Genomic DNA, 20,097 nt, shown 5'->3' on the forward strand with positions numbered 1-20,097 from the left:
AACGGACAGTGAGAGTGTGGAAGTTTAAATAGGAGCTGGTGATGATGCTAAACGAGCACCATATGTGCGCGATCGAGCCGGGAGCTTCAGAGAAAGCGGCGAAAGCACCTGACACGCTGAAGGGGCGAAGGGGCGTAGCAGGTGGATTCCTGACAGATAAACATGTACTGTATGTATTTTTGTAGCATGCCTTCATCAAACAAATCGCGTCAACGCTGTTGTGTAAAAAACCCCTTCAAAAACACGTGCATGCACATTCTCATTTATTAACTCACATCATGTACATAAAGAAATTTCAAGCACGTTAATATACTGCCGCCATTTTGATTTTCGTTTATCTCGATCATCGGTTACCTCGATGCTTTTTGGCAACCCCAGTACATATATATATATATATATATATATATATATATATATATATATATATACCTTCTCTCAGAATGAGAGGTAAGTACAATTCAAGGCTCTTCTCTGTTCTGGCACCAAAGTGGTGGAATGAACTTCCCCTAGATGTCCGTACAGCAGAGTCCCTGATTATCTTTAAGCTACCTCTTCCTGAAATACCTAAATTAGCACTTTCCAAGTTTGTAGAATTCGAGTTATATTTATATTGAGTTTGTATTCTTGCATACCAGTGTAGATTTATTCACTACTAGAGATTTAAAGCACGTTTGTACGTCGCTCTGGATAAGGCGTCTGCTAAATGCCGCAAATGTAAATGTAAATGTAAATGTATATATATATATATATATATATATATATATATATATATATATATATATATATATATATATATATATATATATATATATATATATATATATATATATATATATATATATATATATATATATATATTGCATCCTCATCTTCAATATATCGATATTTTTATATTGGGAATGCAAATCCATTTCCAAACCCACCTTGCCCTAGTTATGGTTTTTCATTCGTTCATTTTCATACTTTGTAGTGCAAGTTATCGATGTTCGATTGGTTTCATTGATTGCATACTTTTATGCTCTTAAAACAAAAATCTCACTTTACAATAAAACTCTGACCTCTAATCATTCGTTTGATAGATTTTTCCCTGTTTAATGTGCAGACATTATCCATCTAGCTAACTCATACAGCCCTTCTTACACAATGAAGATTTGGTCTTCTGGATTTTAAAGCGCTATTGGCTGCACTCGATGGTCTCCGTAAGACTAGATTCAAATTTAAAATGAAAAAAAGTACAAATAAAAATCTTTTTATCTTTTTAGATTCTTAGCACCTCGATTAGCAAAGTGCTCAGCATGGGCTATAGTGCTCCAGAAATCAGTAAGATACACACCCGCTAAACCCTTCCCGAGGTTTAAATGCCATACGCAGGACTTTGTAGTCAGTGTGGAACTTAATAGACAGCTGATGCAAATTGAAGCAGAAATCTCTTAATCTGACAAATGCTGCATATGCGTATGCCAATTTGACAGCACTGGATCAATAAAACTAATGAGAGTCTGAAAGGAAAAAGGGGGGTGGTGTTGCTTCAGTACACAGTTTTGTTTATCAAGTAATTTCTCTTTCGGCAGAGCCAGGTTATATTGACGTGTCATTTCATATTTTTAAGACCTCAATCCTCGACTCTGCTGACTTAATAAGTCACGGCATTCGTTTTCTTTTTTTTCCGCTCTCTCGTTTCGTATCCTCTCGACACCCAGTAATATTGGGCAACTCTCTGATTGCTTTAATTATAAAAGCCCAATTTGAAGTGGCATTGTTGTCTGGGTTAATGACACCCGGGGAGCGTGAGGATGAATACGAATGGGATAAATCTCTCTCTCTCTCTCTCTCTCTCTCTCTCTCTCTCTCTCTCTCTCTTTATTCCTTCTCTCTCTTTCTTTTTCTTCTTATCAGTCTCACTCTTACTCCATCATATCCGTGCGTTTGGTATTTATGTTTTTAAACGCTCCACTTTTCTCGCATCCTTTGCTCTCACAAAACGCGAGCCGCTCTAAAAATACAGCGTTCAATAGGAGCGTCGGCGCTCTGAATGCGAGATGAGAGCGAGCGACGTGTCGTCTCAGCACGCTGGCTTTGGCGCAGCGGCGCTCCGTCGCGTTCCCTCGCTCCTTTGCCTTTCATGTGTGAAATACGCATGTTTGTGTCTTGTTGCGCGTCAGTCTCGCTCTCCCTCGGTTTCAGCCCGAGCCATTTCGCGCTATCTCTCTTTTTCACACACATGCATGCATATACAAAAAAACCCAAAAAAACACAGCACCGCAGTCCCTTGCTTGCTGACAAGCGAAGAGCTGAGCTGCCCAGTGGAAATCAGAAATGGCTGTCCTGCAGAGCCTCAGGGCAGCAAGGGGCACGGGGCTTTTAAAAGACATGCAATTAAGCTTAATTTTTAATGAATATTAATGGAATTAGTGGCAGATTTGGCTGGGATCTGCAACGGAAGGTACGGGAATGACTAATTCATTTGGTAGTCATGAGGAGCCTGTCAAGGGGACACAAGAGAGAGAGAGAGAGAGAGAGAGAAGAAGAGAAGAGCGAAATACAGAAGGATATAGTGTGTGTGACTGAGAGCGAGAGAGAGAGAGAGAGAGAGAGAGAGAAGAATGAATACATGGAGGAAAGGCCCTTATGAACGATCCATACACTGTACCCATGAAGCTGAGGGAGAATGATAAAAGAGGAATCACTTCCCTCCCCTCATTTCACCCCTAATACCTTCATTAAAGCACTTTCCATCTGTGAATGCTGGAAAATCAGCCCATTGACGGGACCTTACATAAGCTAATATCACACCGCTTCCTGTCATTGTGCTCATATAATGTGATTGAATTCTCTTTACCTTTCTCACCACCCACTTGTGCCATTTCTCTTCCAGTCCCTCTCTCATTCCTTTACAATAAGCTGCAGCAGAAGCCGGGCACGGTTTGTATTGCGTGCGATGTCATACCCCTAGTGCATCGTTTCACGAATTATCGTGTGTATGATCATTTAATAAAAGGCATCATTTCCTGGAAATGTAACATAACAGAAGAGGTTATACATGAAAATCTTTGCCATGCTGTGCCAGAGGCCAGAAGTATTCTTGTACTGTTGTACAAGTATAAAAGTAACCTTTACAAAACGTTTCTTGAGGCATCTTGACTTCTTTATTCAAATATTTACATGCCGGCCGTTTACAAAGCCTCTGCATCACACAGTGCGTGCTCTGAGACGTTGCCTCGAGGCCAAGAATGTGTTAGATGTGTACTGATGCAACAGTAACTTTACACACCACCTGAATGCAGTTTTCTATCTCGATTGTACAGAGCTAAAAACTCAGTCAGTTAAAAACACAACCTACACTGGTTTTAAAAGTACACAGTGAATCCTTGGTTCTTTCCCCAAGTGTTACCACAAAAATAGTGGTGCACAGTTGTATAAGATGCCTTCAGATGTAGTAGCATAACATTTCTCTTAATTTTAACTACGGGACCCAAACCTGTTCCAGCATAACAATGCTCCTATGCCCAAAGCAAGCTCAATGAAGATACAGTTTGCAGGGGTTGTAGTGAAAGATCTTTGAATGGCCTGCTATAGAGTTCCCTTTTAGGAACTCGAGCTGCGTCGCAACGCTTTGGGAATGCTTTCTCAAGCTGGCTAAGTCTCTCTAATGAGGTAGTGGAGACCATACTCCAATCCAGAGCTCCCGCTACAAGAAAGTCGTATGCCGCTAAATGGCGCTTTTTTTTTTTTTGCGTGGTGCGAGCACCACCAATTAGACTCAGTCAACTGCTAGTTGGTTCAGTGCTGGAGTTCCTGCAGGAACCTTTGCCATAGGGTTGGCTCCTTCGACCCTGAAGGACACCGTCGTGCTGGCGGCTCTGTCTGAGCCTCCTTCAAGCCATTGGCCGAGGTGGCCCTTAGGTATCTTTCTATCAAGACTACTTTCCTTTTGGCTATACCTTAGGTGCCCGTGGCTCCCCCACGACCTGTCGTTCTGCAGGCATTCTCTTTTTTCCTTTTCTTCATTCTCCTTTTCAAGCCCCTGGCCAGAAGAAACAAAACCTACTGCGTCCTGTGCGAGCACTGGACACGTACGTCCACAGGAGGAGTTTATGGAGGAAGTCGGGGCAGCTGTTTGTCTGCTATGGTCTCTATAGAAAAGGGTTTCCTGCCAACAAGCAGACTCTCAGTAGGTGGATTGTGGATGCTATATTACTGTATCTTAATATGAGTCCTCTGGACTCCCCGCTCCTTTCGGGGTCAAGGCTCACTCCACTCGGAGTGTGGCGGCCTCTACGGCCTAGGACTCCGGGACATTTGCAACACTGGGGGCTGGTCCACCCCACTGACCTTCGTCAGGTTCTATGAGCTTGACCTTAGAGCCACTCCTGGCTCCTTTTCCTGCGCTCTGGATGTGCTCTCACACACTAGGCAAGGACTGGTCAATGTGGCATGATTGGACTCTTGTTCCCAAAGCATTGCTACGCAGCTTGAGTTCCTGAAAGGGAACATCTCTAGGTTGCGTATGTAACCTTAGTTACCTGAGGGGACCAGACGCTGCGTGTCTAAGCCACACTCCCTCATCCCTGCCACGCTTCCCTTTTCTTTTGCAGAAGCTAGCATCGGCTCCACTGCATGCCCATATTGTAGCTTCCGCCGGTGACGTCCCATCTTGCCGCTGGCCGGATTACACACGTGATTCAGAGCATGAACAACAGGGAAGCGTTTCCAAGGCGTTGTGATGCGGCATCTCGTTCACTCAGGGAACTAAGGTTATATACGTAACCTAGAGACATTCTGACCTCAAACATTGGGGATGAATTTGAATGCTGACTTTACCCCAGGCCTCTTCAGCCTACATCAGTACCTGATTTTACTAATGCCTTTGTGACTAAATAAGCAAAAATCCCCACAAGCACAATCCAAAATGTAGTGGAACACCTTCTCAGAAGAGTGGAGGTTATTATAACAGCAAATGGGGACTAAATGTGGAATGGGATGGTAAAAAAGTATATTTGAATCTTATGGTTTAGTGTCCAAAATTTTTACCATATTGCATACTTCTCGGTATTCATCAAAAAGGAAACATATTGGCTATTTATATATTACATATTATGTATTTAACATAAGCCACATAACCTGATATTATACATAATTAAAATGTGTTGTATTATAACCTAGAAATGTGTTTGATTGTTGAGAATGCTTGGAAGGAGTCTCTAGTGTCAGCACTTTCTAACAAAAAGTATAACATTCCGGACAGGGAACTAGGATCTACTTGGTAACACATTACCCTGCACTTTACATGACCTAGACACATGTCACTCACACCTAATCTCACTTTAGCTCAGCTAAATAATTTTTAGTTTCTCTGTGTGTTTGCTAAGGTTTTGTTTTGCTACCATATTTTGTGTCATTTTGTACCATTTATCATGTTCCTAGTTCCTGTAGTCTTGTTTTTTGGTTTTGTTTGTTGTGTTGCAGTTTGCTTGTTTTCACTAGAGTTTGCACTTGCTTCAGTTGTTTTGTCTTTTACATGATTAGGACCATGAGAACAAACTGTATGTGTCATCTTATCAACTTTAAAACACTATTAAAGGAAGGCTGGTGAGGGAGAAGAAAGTTTCTATAACGTTTTATAGGTTTGCTTTCGAGTCCGATTCCTCTCAAGGTTCCTTCCTCATGAAGGCTCCGGGAGTTATTTCTTGCCACCTCCACTTCTGTTTTGCTCATTAGGGATACATTTGGTTACTGAGATGTATATCCTGAATGAATTTAAATTAATTCAATAAATTTTTATTTGTTTAGCATTTTTAACAATGAACATTGTCTCAAAGCAGCTTTACACAGATAATGTGGTGATAAAATGAATACGATGTTCTTTATAAGTGTAAGTTTGTCCCTGATGAGCGAGCTGGTGGTGACTGTGGCAAGGAAAAACTCCCAGAGATGGCATAAGGAAGAAACCTTGAGCGGAACCAGACTCAAGGGGGAACCCATCCTCATCTGGGTGGCACCAAATGTCAATTTATTGCAGATATACAATGTTGCGGGGTGCAGTGATGGTGATCAGAAGCAGATTGTTGACATTAACTACAGTCCAAATCCATCCTCAAAGCGACAGTTCTTACTCCGGAATTTTATGGCACCACAGGGCATTGATGAGAAACCGTTCCCAGTTGCACAGAATGGCCTCGGATAGAAAATAACACTATCCAGAGGCAGGCCTGGGTGAAGTGGGAAGATCCGAGGAGGGAAGAGGCGGCAGGACCAGTGGTCACTGGAACCTCAGGAGCATGTTCAACTTGACCAAGAGAGAGAGAGAGAAAGTGAGAGATTGAGAGAGAGAAAGAGAGAGAAGAGGGGTGACAGGAAGAGAAGGATATGGATTATTCTGTGTCCTTTTGTTGTATGAAAGTTAAGGACACTGTGCAGTTGCGGATTTGGGCAAGACTCGCTATGGCAGCATAACTAAAAAGGAGAACCAGAAGGTAACACTGATATGAGGAATCCCTGGGATAAGAGACAACCCACCACACCACCATCAACAAACCTGAGTGAACGTGTGAGGGTGAGGGGACAACAGCATACAAATTTCCTAGTTCACCAAACACTTTAGGATGCATTTCTTTCTGTAAAACTATAGCTGCTATATAGTAAGTGATCAAACAAACGCATTTGGTTTGTTTTGTGGTTTCACAACCGTAAAATATATTTTTTATAATGAATAACTAGTCATTGTAGGCAAATTCTTGTGGTTTATGTGGCAACTTTTCAGGGCATGCCAGTGTAAGGGCAACAATCAACTTTGGTGTGGCTGAATCACACGTTGATGTTGTCGATTATTTTCCTCCGCCAGCACGACCCTGTCAAGCTGTCATTACAATAATCTTTGGAATTCATTTAAATGCAAATTATTTTGAATAAATATGTTCCAAATGTGTGCATGTAGGTCAACGTGAAATATATACACAATATATAAATAAATTAATTTAGATGTGTGTGTGTGTGTGTGTGTGTGTGTGTGTGTGTGTGTGTGTGCGCTTCCTCTGTCTGTAGTTTGAAAGACATGTTTTTTTCCTCACAAAACAGCCGTTTATGACCTTGTCCGCTTTTCATCTTGACAGACTGTTTACTTTTGGAAGTGCTGTGTATTTTTTAAAGCGCTGTAGAAATGAATGACTTCCTAATAGGTAATAGAATACTCGCCGGGCCCGGTGCCAGTCTCTGCCTCTGACGTCCAACGGGTTATGAGTAAGACGTAGTGTTCCCCGTTCTCCATTCCTGACCTTCAATCATTCATGTTTAACGCTGCAGTTGTGACAAGCACAAATCATTTCCTTTCTGTTTAATATTAAGAAGAATGCTCCCTGTGGATCTGTGTTATGTGGTAGACGTGTTTGTCAAATAATATCAACATTTATTTAACATTTGTTCCAGCACACTTTCTTGCTTTTTTGTTGTTTTTTTTTTCTTTTGGGCACAGATGTTTATTTATTTGCTACAAGCCGAGAACTGGCAGTACATTGAATTTAGCTTGAAATGCTTGATGCTCAATGTTTTTTTTTTAGTTAGTTCTTGCCTTACAAATTGAAACAGCATTTGATTTTCTCTTGCTTTATTCCTGCTGTGTTTGCACATTACATCACAGACGGATCATTAATATTCGGATGAAATCGTATCCTGAAAAAAAGTCATGGTGAACTCAAATGAGGGTTACTTTGAACTCAATTGAATGTTTCAAGAACTGCAGGAAATTTATTTCAATTCAGTTCTATTTAATTGTATTTGTATAGCACTTTTTAACTATAGGGATTGTCCCATAGCAGCTTTACAGTATTTAATAGATTACAAGGTTATGATTTTTAACCAAACATATGATTATTAAATCTACACAAATTATAAGAATACAATAATATGGTTCTATATCCCAGGCATTTTTCTCTTCTAATTTGTAGCATTTCATTTTAGAATGAAGCAAACTTATACGCCTATAAAAAGATTGAAATGTATAAAAAGCATCAAAACATATTGAATAATAATATTCAATTTATAATACTTTTAAAAGAGCAAATTATTTAATACATTACTCATATTCAAGATATAGTCACCTGCTAAAAATGTTTCCTAGTGCAGAAGAGTCACTGGTGTGAGACCACTTTCTCGATTTTCTCACTGTCTCGATTTTACACATACTGTATAAATCCCATAAGACCGTACTCACATCTTTCTCTCTCTCTCTCTCTCTCTCTCTCTCTCTCTCTCTCTCTCTCTCTCTCTCTCTCTCTCTCTCTCTCTCTCTCTCTCTCTCCCCTTCTGTCTGTGACACTCTTTTTCTCAGGAGATCCAGGAGAGCTATGGAAACAGAAGCCAGCCTACAGGGAGTGCTGGGAAAACCAACCATGATGAGATGGGATTGATCCAGCAGGACCGGCCCTCCAGCCTGCCGGTGAGTGACAATCCTGCTGACCAATCAGTTTGCAGAATAAAGGATATCGCCAGCTTTGAGAATTCGGCATATTCATTTGTTTATTTTGCAATGGCGGGATTTCTTGTTTGCTTTAGAAATACAATGTGGGCTATTTCAGAAGATTCAACTCAAGAAACATATAACTTTATATATATATAGGTGTGTGTGTGTGTGTGTGTGTGTGTGTGTGTGTGTGTGTGTGTGTGTATATATATATATATATATATATATATATATATATATATATATATATATATATTAGGGCTGCCAAAATTAAATTCTTTTAAGCAGCACAAATTTTATAAACATGCGATTAATGCAATGCACATTTCTGTTAAATCAAACACAAAAAGCCTCCATAATGCACACATACAACAAATAAAACCATCCGTGTGGTAACATAGCAAAAGCTACATTTGGTGTTCTGATGGTTTACGTAATTCTGAACACCATAATTACTTTTAAACATTTACAAGAATATTTTGTATTTATGCTCTATGTCGAGGGTGGTTTTACTAATAATAAACATACATTTGCATAAAGCTTACATATTTGCCCATGCCCATGTTACATGCATACAACCGTTATTGTCTAAATAACTGGCAACAAATGGGAGTGCACCTTAAGTGATAACAGCTGTATGTCATACAGTATGTCCTATTTATCATGGTCATGTTTTGTCTGCTTGACAGGACTATACAAATTTGTGTATCTTGTATTAGAGCAGTTACAATTTGAAGTACAAATCTCCCATACTGACAATTGGATGTTCAAAATGGCACCTCATGGCAAAGACTCTCTGAAGATTTGAGAATTTGAATTTTTACTCCACAAAGAGGCAGAGGCTATAAGAAGATCAGTAACTCCCTGAAACTGAGTTACACTACAGTGGCCAGGTTCATACAGAGGTTTTCCAAGTTGGGTTTTACTGGAAACAGGCCTTGCAAGGGTCCATATTAGAAATTGAGTCTTCGTGCTGGGCGTCAAGTGCAGAAGCTGCTTCAAAAAACAGAAGCATAAGTGCTGTAGCATTGCTTTAGAGGTTGCGTGTACGCCACACACTGCAACAGGCTGGTTTGCATGGCCGTATTCCAAGAAGAAAGCCTCCTTTGAAGATGTCTAACAAGAAAGCCTGCAAACAGTTTGCTGGAACCATGTTCTGTGGTCTGATGAGACCAAGATAAACTTGTTTGTCTCAGATGGTGTTCAGTATGTGTGGCGATGCCCTTGTGAGAAGTACAAAGAAAACTGTGTCTTTCCTACTGTTAATCATGGTGGTTGTAGCATCATGGGCTGCATAAGTGCTGCCGGTACTGGGGAGCTGTGGTTCATTGAGGGAAACATGGATTCCAATTTGTACTGTGACATTATGAAGCAGAACATATTGCTCTTCCTTCAAAAACTGGGCCAAATTGCAGTTATCCAACATAATAGCGACCCCAAACACACCGGCCAGGATGTGGACCATCCTCAAGCAGAAGGTAGAGAAGATCCATGTGTCTAACATCCAGCAGCTCTGTAATGTCATAATGGAGAAGTAGTAGAGGATCCCAGCAACAACCTGTGCATCTCTGGTGAATTCCATGCCTAGGAGGATTAATGCAGGGCTGGATAACAGTGGTTTGTTTTGTGTCAGTATTGATATGTTCACTTAGGATGTACTCACATTTGTTGCTGGTTATTTAGACAATAATCTCAAAGGCTGTATGTTAGGTTATTTTTAGACGACAATAAATCTAACCTGCTGTTCAATTCGATTGACTGAAATATATCCAAGTTTCTTTTCTATAGTATTGTCCCTTCAAAAGAAATACTAAAATGGTTGCTAAATTGTGAGGGGTGTACTCACTTTTGTCAGATAATCTATCTGTAACTTGTATTTGCGTAATATGTGAGACATTCTTTCAATCGGTTTCTAGAATGTCTTTGTTGAAAAGAAATGTTTAAAAAAAATTATTTTATTATTCTCATAATCTTTTATGAGATTTCTTATTCAGTTAACAAATTCTTGGTATTTTCTTCTCGGGGTATTAAAAAATGCTGCCAGTATATGAATAAATAACCAGAGAAGGAACAGAATGATCATACGTCCCTCTACACGCTGCTTCTTTCTCCATTTTTCTGCTGGATATCAGTTTGTGATTGGTCCCTGGAGTCGTCAGTCAGGGCCGGGGCTTGTGCTCAGGTGGGCAATTAACAGACTCGATCTGCATGCACTGTTTTTCTCTTCCCATCGTTTCACAGGGCAGACCTAGATTTCACTGACCATTTCATACTAATGTCCACATTAAACGCACACAGATTTGTTTTGACTGCTCTGCCTACACTGGTAGGAAAAGGGCACATTAAATTAGGCTTTGCTACACTAAACATCATTGTAACGAAGGCGCCTGCTCCTGCAGCCACCCACTCGGTCTTCTCTCCTCTCACTCACTAAGAGAAAAATCATTAAAGGAGTTTGACTGGAGGAGTAATTGAGTATATTTGGTGAGGCTGGCCAGAATAAGGAAAGGTGTACTTGGGGAATATTGGGAGTCTGGATTCAGCCTTCTTTTGTAATTATGTGTAATTAGACTGAGATTTCACAGCCAGTTCTTTAAGTGAATGAAGGAAGTCGAGGACAGTAGGCCTCACTCTCTGTTTTCTTTTTCTGTTTTTTTTTTTTCCAATGGAAATTAGTGTTTTGTGTTACTTCATGTTTTCATCATTTCTCTTCTCACTGAATCAGTCCGTGTACGCTTTCAACTTCCTGCCTTGCTGTCTCACTCTCTCTCTTTCTCTCTTTCCATCTCTCTTTCTCTCTCTGTATCTCTTTTTCTGTCTCATGAAAGGGCTTTATTATAAATGAGAGATTGCATTGATGTGTCAATCGTTCACGGAAAGTGAGAAAGCCCTGAGTACTTTGGAGATTTATTTGAATTTAGCTCCTTTAATCCCACAACTGCCCCAGGGCTCTTTGCTTATGGGATTATTTCTTGCTTTTCAAGCACATGGGTTAGATCCTAATCTGCTCAGATTTCACTCCAGGCTTCAGGAGTCAGCCCAAGCCGTTCTCAGGATGAGGAACAGCTGAGGAACGTCTTAATCTTTAATCAGAGACCTTAGTAAATATTTGTGATGTCTGAATTTTTACAATGTTACATTTGGAATGTAGACCAAGCTGTTGGTTTGTTACGATGATGATGATGATGATGATTATTATTATACATTTATAGTCAGTCATGGTATGACTCTCTTTCTGTCTCTTTATCTTGTATTTTGCTTTCTTTGGGCTTTTCCCACTACTGCATCACACATGGTATACGCATTAGTCTAATATTCTAATTATGGACTGCTTTATTACATAATGCAATAACCTGTAGGTTCTGCCTTCCCCATTTTTTATTCTTCAAACTCTATTTGTGGTTGCAGTTGTAATTCTGGTTATACAAGTCTAGTGCAAACATGCTAAAACCTCCTCTCTTTCTTTCTCAGTCTGACACACACACACACAAACACACACGCACACACACGCTACACACACTTACACATTTCTTACATTTCCTTGCTTCCTTCACCAACTCAGCTTTTGTGCTCCATTAACATGTTTCTCACATTTCTCCTGCCTGAAGACACCCAAAAAATACACACACGCAATTAACACAGAACGTGTCTGAGTTTTTTTTTTTTTGTGCCTAAGGTTGGTGCAGAACCAGGTGCTCCTTCAGGTACACAGCGCCGTCTGTCTGTGGTGAAGAGTGTACATATTTCTACACGCAGAACTCCCAAATGTTGAATTAACACCCACAGTGTGAAGGTTTTCACTCAGCCTGCACTCTTACATAACACTGTGGTCAGTGAGGGCTTTCACCTCTGTGCCCTTTAGATAGCCATTGTGCAGAAACGCTTCTGATTTTATCCCGAGATGAGTACAACACCTAAATAATGTTACAGCCATTTTCTTTTCACACTCTCACTTCATCTAGACGGCGAACTATTTCTGAACCCGTAATCTACTACGGTGTGATAATTACACAGCCGGTAATTGCAGAACAAAGTGTTTGTACAGTTATGATGTTCATTAGATCAACCTGAAGAGCCAGAATATGCACAATACTGTTTAACGGTCACAGTTTTTATTAGAAATATAACTTACACTTACATTTAAGCCATTTGTCAGACTCCCTTATTTAGAGCGGCTCTGATTTTATCTCATACATACAACTAAGCAGCTATGAGGTCACAATCTTCGGATCCAAATTCCGAAGCCTTGTCCACTAAGCTACCACTTCCCCACTAAGCTATTACTTCCCCAATAACGTGTTATAGTGGTGTTTGTTTTCTCTTTATTTCTCTTAAACCACCCCCTCAATATTTTGTATTATTTTGAACTCTCAGACTCCCACCCACTAACCAATTTCAGCATTTCCTCAGAGAAAACTGCTGCATAGCATAGCACACTCAATCAAAAGTGCTATCCACCCTCTTCTACATACAACATGGAAACAGTAATTGGCTAGTATGTTGTAAATGAACAGGCCATTTTTGCACTAAAATCTTGTGCTTTGGTTTCTTTGGTTAACAAACAAGTGTGTTTTTGTCTATCCATGTGTCATCAAGTGTTTGCTTTTGCTTGGACGGACATATAAAGCTGATTAATAAGCAGTTCGGTCAGTACCAATCACAATTTGTGTGTTTTTTGTTTGTTTGTTGTTTATTTGTTTTCTGTGGGGGGCTAATCAAACTTGGTTGTACATTCTACCTACATTCTTCTGATACAAGGTCAAATCTTTTTTTTTTTTTAACTTTGCCATTTTATTCTGTTTGGAACCCCACAATGCTACAATCAGTCTCTAGTGTAACCTAATTAGAATGCAAGAATAATTCACCCTTATGGAATAGTTTATTTAAAGAATGTGAGATATGAGGAAAGTGTTCAGTAACTATGCTCCTTGTGTTCAAGGTGGTGGTTGGTGGAGGTTGTGGTGGTGGTGGTTTGTAGTTGGGGGTTGGTGGAGGTGAATAAAGTTTTTGGTGCCTCTGTAAATACCATTTAGAATATGGAACGTGTTTGAGGGGTAATTCCATAAATGCCTGAATAGTACACATTTCTCAGAAAAATTAAGATATTTTGAGTAACATCCATCCATCCATCCATCCATCCATCCATCCATCCATCCATCTTTCCATCTTTCCATGTATCTATTTATTCATTTATCTATTTTTTTATACTATTTATCCTATAAATATTGACAGGATATCCCAGGGAACTTGAGGCAGGGGACAACCTAGATCCTAGTTATGATAAATCTGAATGGTTAGAATTATTAAGAAATTACAGTTTGATATAATTGCTCTTGCATTATAATTTATGTAGTAACAGTGTACAATTAACTTGTATGGTGGAAGCAACAAATAAAAGGATTCAAAGTTTTTACTTTATTTTTTGGATGGAGTCTCTTTGCACTTTGTACCAGTGGGAGTACCAGTTTCCTGCATTTTCCAAAGTAAGGAATGAAATGTATTACTTTAAATGTAGCTACAAACGGATAAATTAAAAAAATTGTTGGTGTTATCATGTCGCTGTGGCATAAAAATAATACATTTAAGAAAAACGGTATAGGAATGTGATCAAGTTTCACATCACACCAGCCTTTTTTCTTATAACAGCATGTTGTGTGTGTGTTTTAGCTTTATTTTAAAGAAAACAATATCAGACACATTTAGTAAATGTAACAATAAGGAAAACATATATTGCATTTATATATACAGTATATATATATATATATATATATATATATATATATATATATATATATATATATATATAATTTTGTCTACATATATTTGCACACATTTCCATTTCGAATCCTGCCAGTTAAGGTCACATGACCTGGCAGGTTTTATAAGCAGCTCCGCATTCGTAAATGTCTCCATTTTGATGAAAATGAAACATTAGTTGGAAAATGACACAGAAGTCTGACTTCAAACCCCAGAACTAATATATGTGTGGTGTAAGAGCTATTAATATGCACTATAAGTATTATATATAAGGACTATTAGACATTCAGTGGTTTCAGCCATCATTTACAATGAATAATCCAAAGAGGAAAAGAGAAGTGCAGGAAGGCAGGAGGGAGAAATTGAGGTGCAGAGAGAAAGAGAGGAGTGAGAAAGGGCTCATAACTGCAGGCTCCAGCCAATCTGCAGTCTTAATTAACTAATGCATTAGGGGAAAGCAGGAGAAGGTGTGTGTGGACTTAATGTCTTCCCCCATGCAAAAGATTCCTCCTCTATCTTTTTTTTTTCATCCTGTTCTCTCAGCTCTCCTCCCCTCATCTATTCTGCCTTCTTCTTTCTGTCTCCTGCTGTCCTCTCTTCTGCTTTCCTTACCTTCTGTTTCTTCTAAATCATTCTATATTCCGTTTAGTTTCCAGTCTTTTTGTCTGCCCCTCTTTTGCCACTGTACAACTCCTTTTTTCTCTTCTCTCTTTTGTTTCATCTCACTTTTTGTCTCTTCTCCTTAATTCATTTTGTCCCCTGTCCTCCTTCCTCTCCCACCCTTTTCTATTTATTTGATGTATATGATCATATTTCTATCTGATCATATCCTCATGCTTGCATTCTCTCATGTCTTTTATTGTCTCATGTCCTCCCTTCTGCATCATTTTTCTTTATCTCTGGTCGTTTTCATGTCTTTTTTTGCCTTCTTCTACTCATCTGTTTCTTCTTTCCTTTTGTCTGATCACATTTCCTCTCTTCTTCTTTTGTGTCCCATTCTTTCTTCTGCTTTAGTTTTTTCACAGGACATGTTTCCTTTGTGTTTTCTTCTGGACGCCTCATCTCCTCTCCTCTTGTTTTGTCTTGTTTCATCTCTTCACATTTAATCTTGTCTCATGTCACCTAATCTTCTTTTCTCTCCTCCTTCTCTGCTCATTTCCTCTTGTCTCATTTCCTCTTGTCTTCAATCTTCTTGTCCCTCTCTTATTGTATTTCATTGTCTCATTTTCTGCCTTTTTGTGTCCTGTTTTGTCTCCTTCTGCTTTTTGTGCCTCATGGTGTTTCTTGCTCGTTGCTTTCCTTTTCATTCATACTCTGTTGTCTTCTGGTCTTTTGTTTTCTTCTTCTCTTATGTCTCCTCCCTTCTACTTTGGTTTTGTCTTGTCTCATCTAATCTCCTCAAATCTAATCTTGTCACAAGTAATCTTCTCTCCTTTTGTACAATCCACTCTGCTTATCTAATTTTATCTCAACTTTTCCTGTTTCCTACACTCTCCTTCTCCATTGTCTCTCTTGCTTACTTCTTTTTTTCGTCTCATCTCATCTCACTCTGTTACTGTTATTTTAGCTCAAACTTCTCTCGAATCCCTCCTCTCCTTCTCTCCACCTGTCTTCCTTTTTTTCTGCCTTCCACTCATCTCTACTCGTCTCATCTTTTTTCCTCCAGTCCTGCCCTGTAGCTCTGGGATTCAGGCTGTCCACTCTCAGCCTGTTCCTCTGACACACACTGAATGAATGTGTACCTGCTAAATGCATCTGCTACATCGCTGTCATGCAAGAGATGAAAAATAAAGCCACTCAGGTGCACCGCTGCATGTTTTCTCTCCCTCGAGGGAGATGAGCGGGATGGTACGGTCCACGCCTTCACCTTCCCAGACCCATTTCTAATCAGTCAGTGGCGAAGCGCAACACTGCCAGCACTCCCTCTGGCTGTCGCAAGGCTGAAATTACATCTGCTTTTCAAAGCCGGGCCCACTGTTAGCGTCACCATAGCAACAGCCGAGACCAGGAACTGATCTCGGTGTATGTGTGTGTGTGTGCACGGCAATGAATTGTCCTGATGCCATTACAGTCCTGTTATTATTGCCTCTCCCATCAGATCAGATTGTACTTGTTTGGTTATTAGCACTCGAGAAAACGATCAACCTCCTGCGCAACTTATTTGACATTTTCTTTGATATGCATTTGAGCCCACAGCTCTGTGTGAATGTCAGCGCATTCGTCCGGTAAGGAATGTCGCCTCCTTCTAAAAATATTCTGCAAGTCGCACGATGCATCTTAGCGTTAATGAAACAAGAGACTCAGGCGGGGTTTTTTTGGTAAATAAAATGTATTATAAGATTTAACAGAATATCGATGGAGTTTGTTGGCTTCTTAGATAACAAGATTACTTTCTGAAGGACGACAGGGACTTGCGAAGACAATCCTTATCTTTTGAAAAGTCAGAGGTATTGTAATGGGGGTCTACCAGATATAATCGTTGATACAGTATGTGCAGGGATGGGCAATATTTGTGATACATGTATTTCAAATATGTATTTCAAATATAAATCGGGTTTGGGAATTTGTGTTTGATAGGGTTGATGAAAACGGCTTTATATTTTGTATCAAAATACTTTAGTGTTTTGTATTTTTTTTTAAATCCTGTAAAATACTTTGTAAGAAGTCTACATGATGACATCATAAAAATGCAGCCTCTGATTGGTGGCTGCTCAGTAATTTGCCCAGATTTGTTAAAATCAGAACAGAAAAGCTGTGGCTATCAAACATTGTTTAGTTAATCAACACCAAGTCGGTATAATGGCAAAGAAACAGATCAAATAGGCCCGTTGATGGAAGGTTTGAAAAGAAATTTAATTTTCTCTTCTAAAAGTATTTTTTGTTTTTTTAAATACAAAAATACAGTAGTTTATTTTAATACATGTTGTGGCTGCTCTTTTTGTAGTTTATTTTAATACACTTAAAGTTCAGGTATTTGGTTTTTAAAAAAAAAAGAAATACATTTCGATGTATCTTTGCCCAACCCTGTATATTTTTGGACGTTCACAAACTCTCCGTTAGTGATTAGTATTGCAATTAAAAACCGACGGCTAATGGAAGAGAGACCACCCTGTTCGGAGATGACAGACCGTGCTGTCTTTCTTTCAACAAATTTCCTTCCGCTGATTCATTTTATCATAGCTGCTTCCCAACCCCCCCACCCCCACTTTATTATCCACATATTAGTGTTAGATAACCATTCCATGGCTTCACGTACGCTTAATAAGCCATCTGCATTTTCTTAAAACCATGTGAACCCCCACTAAATTGCATTGCATAGCTTAAAGCTAATTGGTTAAATGGCAATTAATGGGAGTATTATGATTTATAATATTTCACATGGGTGCACTCCGGCCTGGAAAATTACAGCTATTCGACAGGTGATTAGAAGCGTTTCACTTGCAGTAATTGTTTACAAAGGATGTCCGCGAAGCTCGCAATAAAACGCTCTCCTTCTTTTAATGACCAAAAGCACCGTAATTACACTGCAGCTCTTTTTACTAGTTGGATAAAAGTCATACAGTGTTTTAAAGTCATTCAACTTAATAATAATACTGTATATAAAGCTGGGCGAGCGTTATGGCGTCATAAAATATATTATCATTGTCACACGCCATTTATTATTCAATATGGGGGAAAAAAGAAGGTCTCCACAGCGTCCCCTATTACAACGTACAGATATTTGTATTACATTTGAAGTTTCCGAAAAGAATTTATTGCTTTTTTGAATGTTTTTGACTAACGACTAATGTTATGAATATAACATTAGTGTGCTTTTTTGAACATCCCATTTCAACCTCAACTCTTCTGGGAAGATGTTTCAGTAGATTTTGGAGTGAGCTTGTGAAGCTAATTCAGCCACAAGCGTGTTAGTAAAGTCAGGTAATGATGTAGCGTGAGGAGGCCTGCATTCAGACAGCTAATCTCAAAGGAGTCCAATAGGGTTGAGTTCAGAACTCTATAGCAGGCCACTCAAGATCCTCCTTTGCATCCAATGTAAACCATATCTTCATGGAGCTGTCTTTGTGCACAGAGGCATTGTCATGCTGACACAGGTTTGGGTCTCCTAGTTCAAGTGAAAGGGAAAATCTAAAGCTAGATATCCAAAGACAAAACAGTTGAAACAGTTTAGAAGAACCACATATGGCTGGAAAAACCAGGTGTCCCAATACTTTTGTGAATCTAGTGTGTCTCCAATGTATATCATACCTTAGTACAGTTAAATCTGTATGATCTAACAAGCATCGCATCAGTTTTTAAAAACTTAATTAGAATTAGTCAGTTAAGAGGCTATTTTTTGCGTTCATTTGAGAGCAATACCAAAGCATCAAAAGGAAGAAGGTCATATCAGGAGTAACCCTTTACTTGGCACATCCGAGCGCAAGTACAAATGCATAAACATAAACCCTCTGAAGTCAAAAATAAATTTCATCTGCTTGACCTGTAAAGCTAACAACAATGTTACTATTCAGGATTGTTTTCTTATTAATATTTCTACACTATGTCTAAATTTCGCTATGAATGTAAAGTATATAATTTATTCCAATGACATTATGGAAGTATTTGAATTATATTGTGATTATGAAGAGAAAAAGAACCTGTTTAATTACGTTTATTTTTCAAATATATTTAAACATTTACGCATGGGTCCTCGTATAACAATTTGCAAAAAATGTTGGAAATATGATGGTTTGGGATTTTTGAAGTACACAACTCCATCAGCTACAGAAAACTCATTATTAAGTTGATCTTCACTGTTAAAGCAAGAGAAATGGAGAAAGTGTGTTTGTGTGTGTGTGTGTGTGTGTGTGTGTGTGTGTGTGTGTAGGTGGATGTGTGTGAAAGAGAAAGACCTGAAATAGAGAGAGTAATGGTCCACAAAGACAGGGCCTGGCTCTACAGGAAGTACGCACATATCTGCATTTCCTGCAGTCTATCTGCATTATACATTTTTCATGACCGCTGAGCGGGAATTAGCCACGAATCCCCACAGCAAATCTCCCATCCCATTCTCCCAATGAGAGAATGAGAGAGGGAGCAAGAGTGGACTCATGGGAGTGGTGAAGAAGCACTGTACCTCTATCATACCTACAGGGTCTGCCTGGTGCCTACACAGAATTCATCTTTGTGTGCATGCATGTGTGTGTGTGTGTGTGTGTGTGTGTGTGTGTGAGAGACACCTTAAAACGTTACATTAGAATTTTAATTAATGAAAGTCTTTATTACTGGATGCATTTATATATGTAATGAGCTGATAAGCCCCAGAGAGAACATCACTATATCAGGGTTTCCATGGGGTCTTAAAAAGTCTAAAAAAAACAACAACTTTAATTTAAAAATCAAGATTTTAGGCCTAAAAAAAATCTTAAATTTGCTGTTCTAGGAGTAATTTAAACTTTTCTAAATTTTCCGATGTCCGCGTAACACTTCACTATTGCTCAGTGAAATGCTCATGCAACACTTTAGAATGTACGGATTTCATTTTTCAGCTATCTGGAAGTGCAAGTTTAGCAAAAACGTCATTATATAGGTCTTAAATTCATTCTTAATGGTCTAAAAAGGTCTTGAAAAGTTTGACATTTGACCTGATGAAACCTGCCGAAACCTTACTATATGTTTAATATCACCAAAAATGTTTTTCAAGCAAATATATTATTGTTTATGTTCATTTTCCTCATGCCTAATAATCTTTTCTTGTTATAAACGTTCCACAAAAATGTGGTATTTTGGAAGCTAGCTAAAGAGTCAGGCTCCCTGTTCACTCTATATGCTGACTATAATAGGGTGTAACCTTTAGCGAGCGAAATGTAACATCAATTATAGAAGACACGTGGTTGTCGATTTTA

General features: G+C 39.0%; 1 protein-coding gene across 1 annotated transcript in view; it reads left to right on the plus strand.

Annotated features, from left to right (window-relative positions):
- LOC124390282 (AT-rich interactive domain-containing protein 1B-like) overlaps positions 1 to 20,097 on the plus strand; it is a 220,335-nt gene that overhangs the window by 62,923 nt on the left and 137,315 nt on the right. Inside the window, exon 4 of the mRNA XM_046856120.1 lies at positions 8,324 to 8,431. Within this exon, the coding sequence (XP_046712076.1) occupies positions 8,324 to 8,431 (108 nt within the window). The remainder of the gene's footprint in view (positions 1 to 8,323; positions 8,432 to 20,097) is intronic.

Source organism: Silurus meridionalis, chromosome 8 (genome assembly GCF_014805685.1).
Source record: "Silurus meridionalis isolate SWU-2019-XX chromosome 8, ASM1480568v1, whole genome shotgun sequence".
In the NCBI taxonomy this organism is placed as follows: domain Eukaryota; kingdom Metazoa; phylum Chordata; class Actinopteri; order Siluriformes; family Siluridae; genus Silurus; species Silurus meridionalis.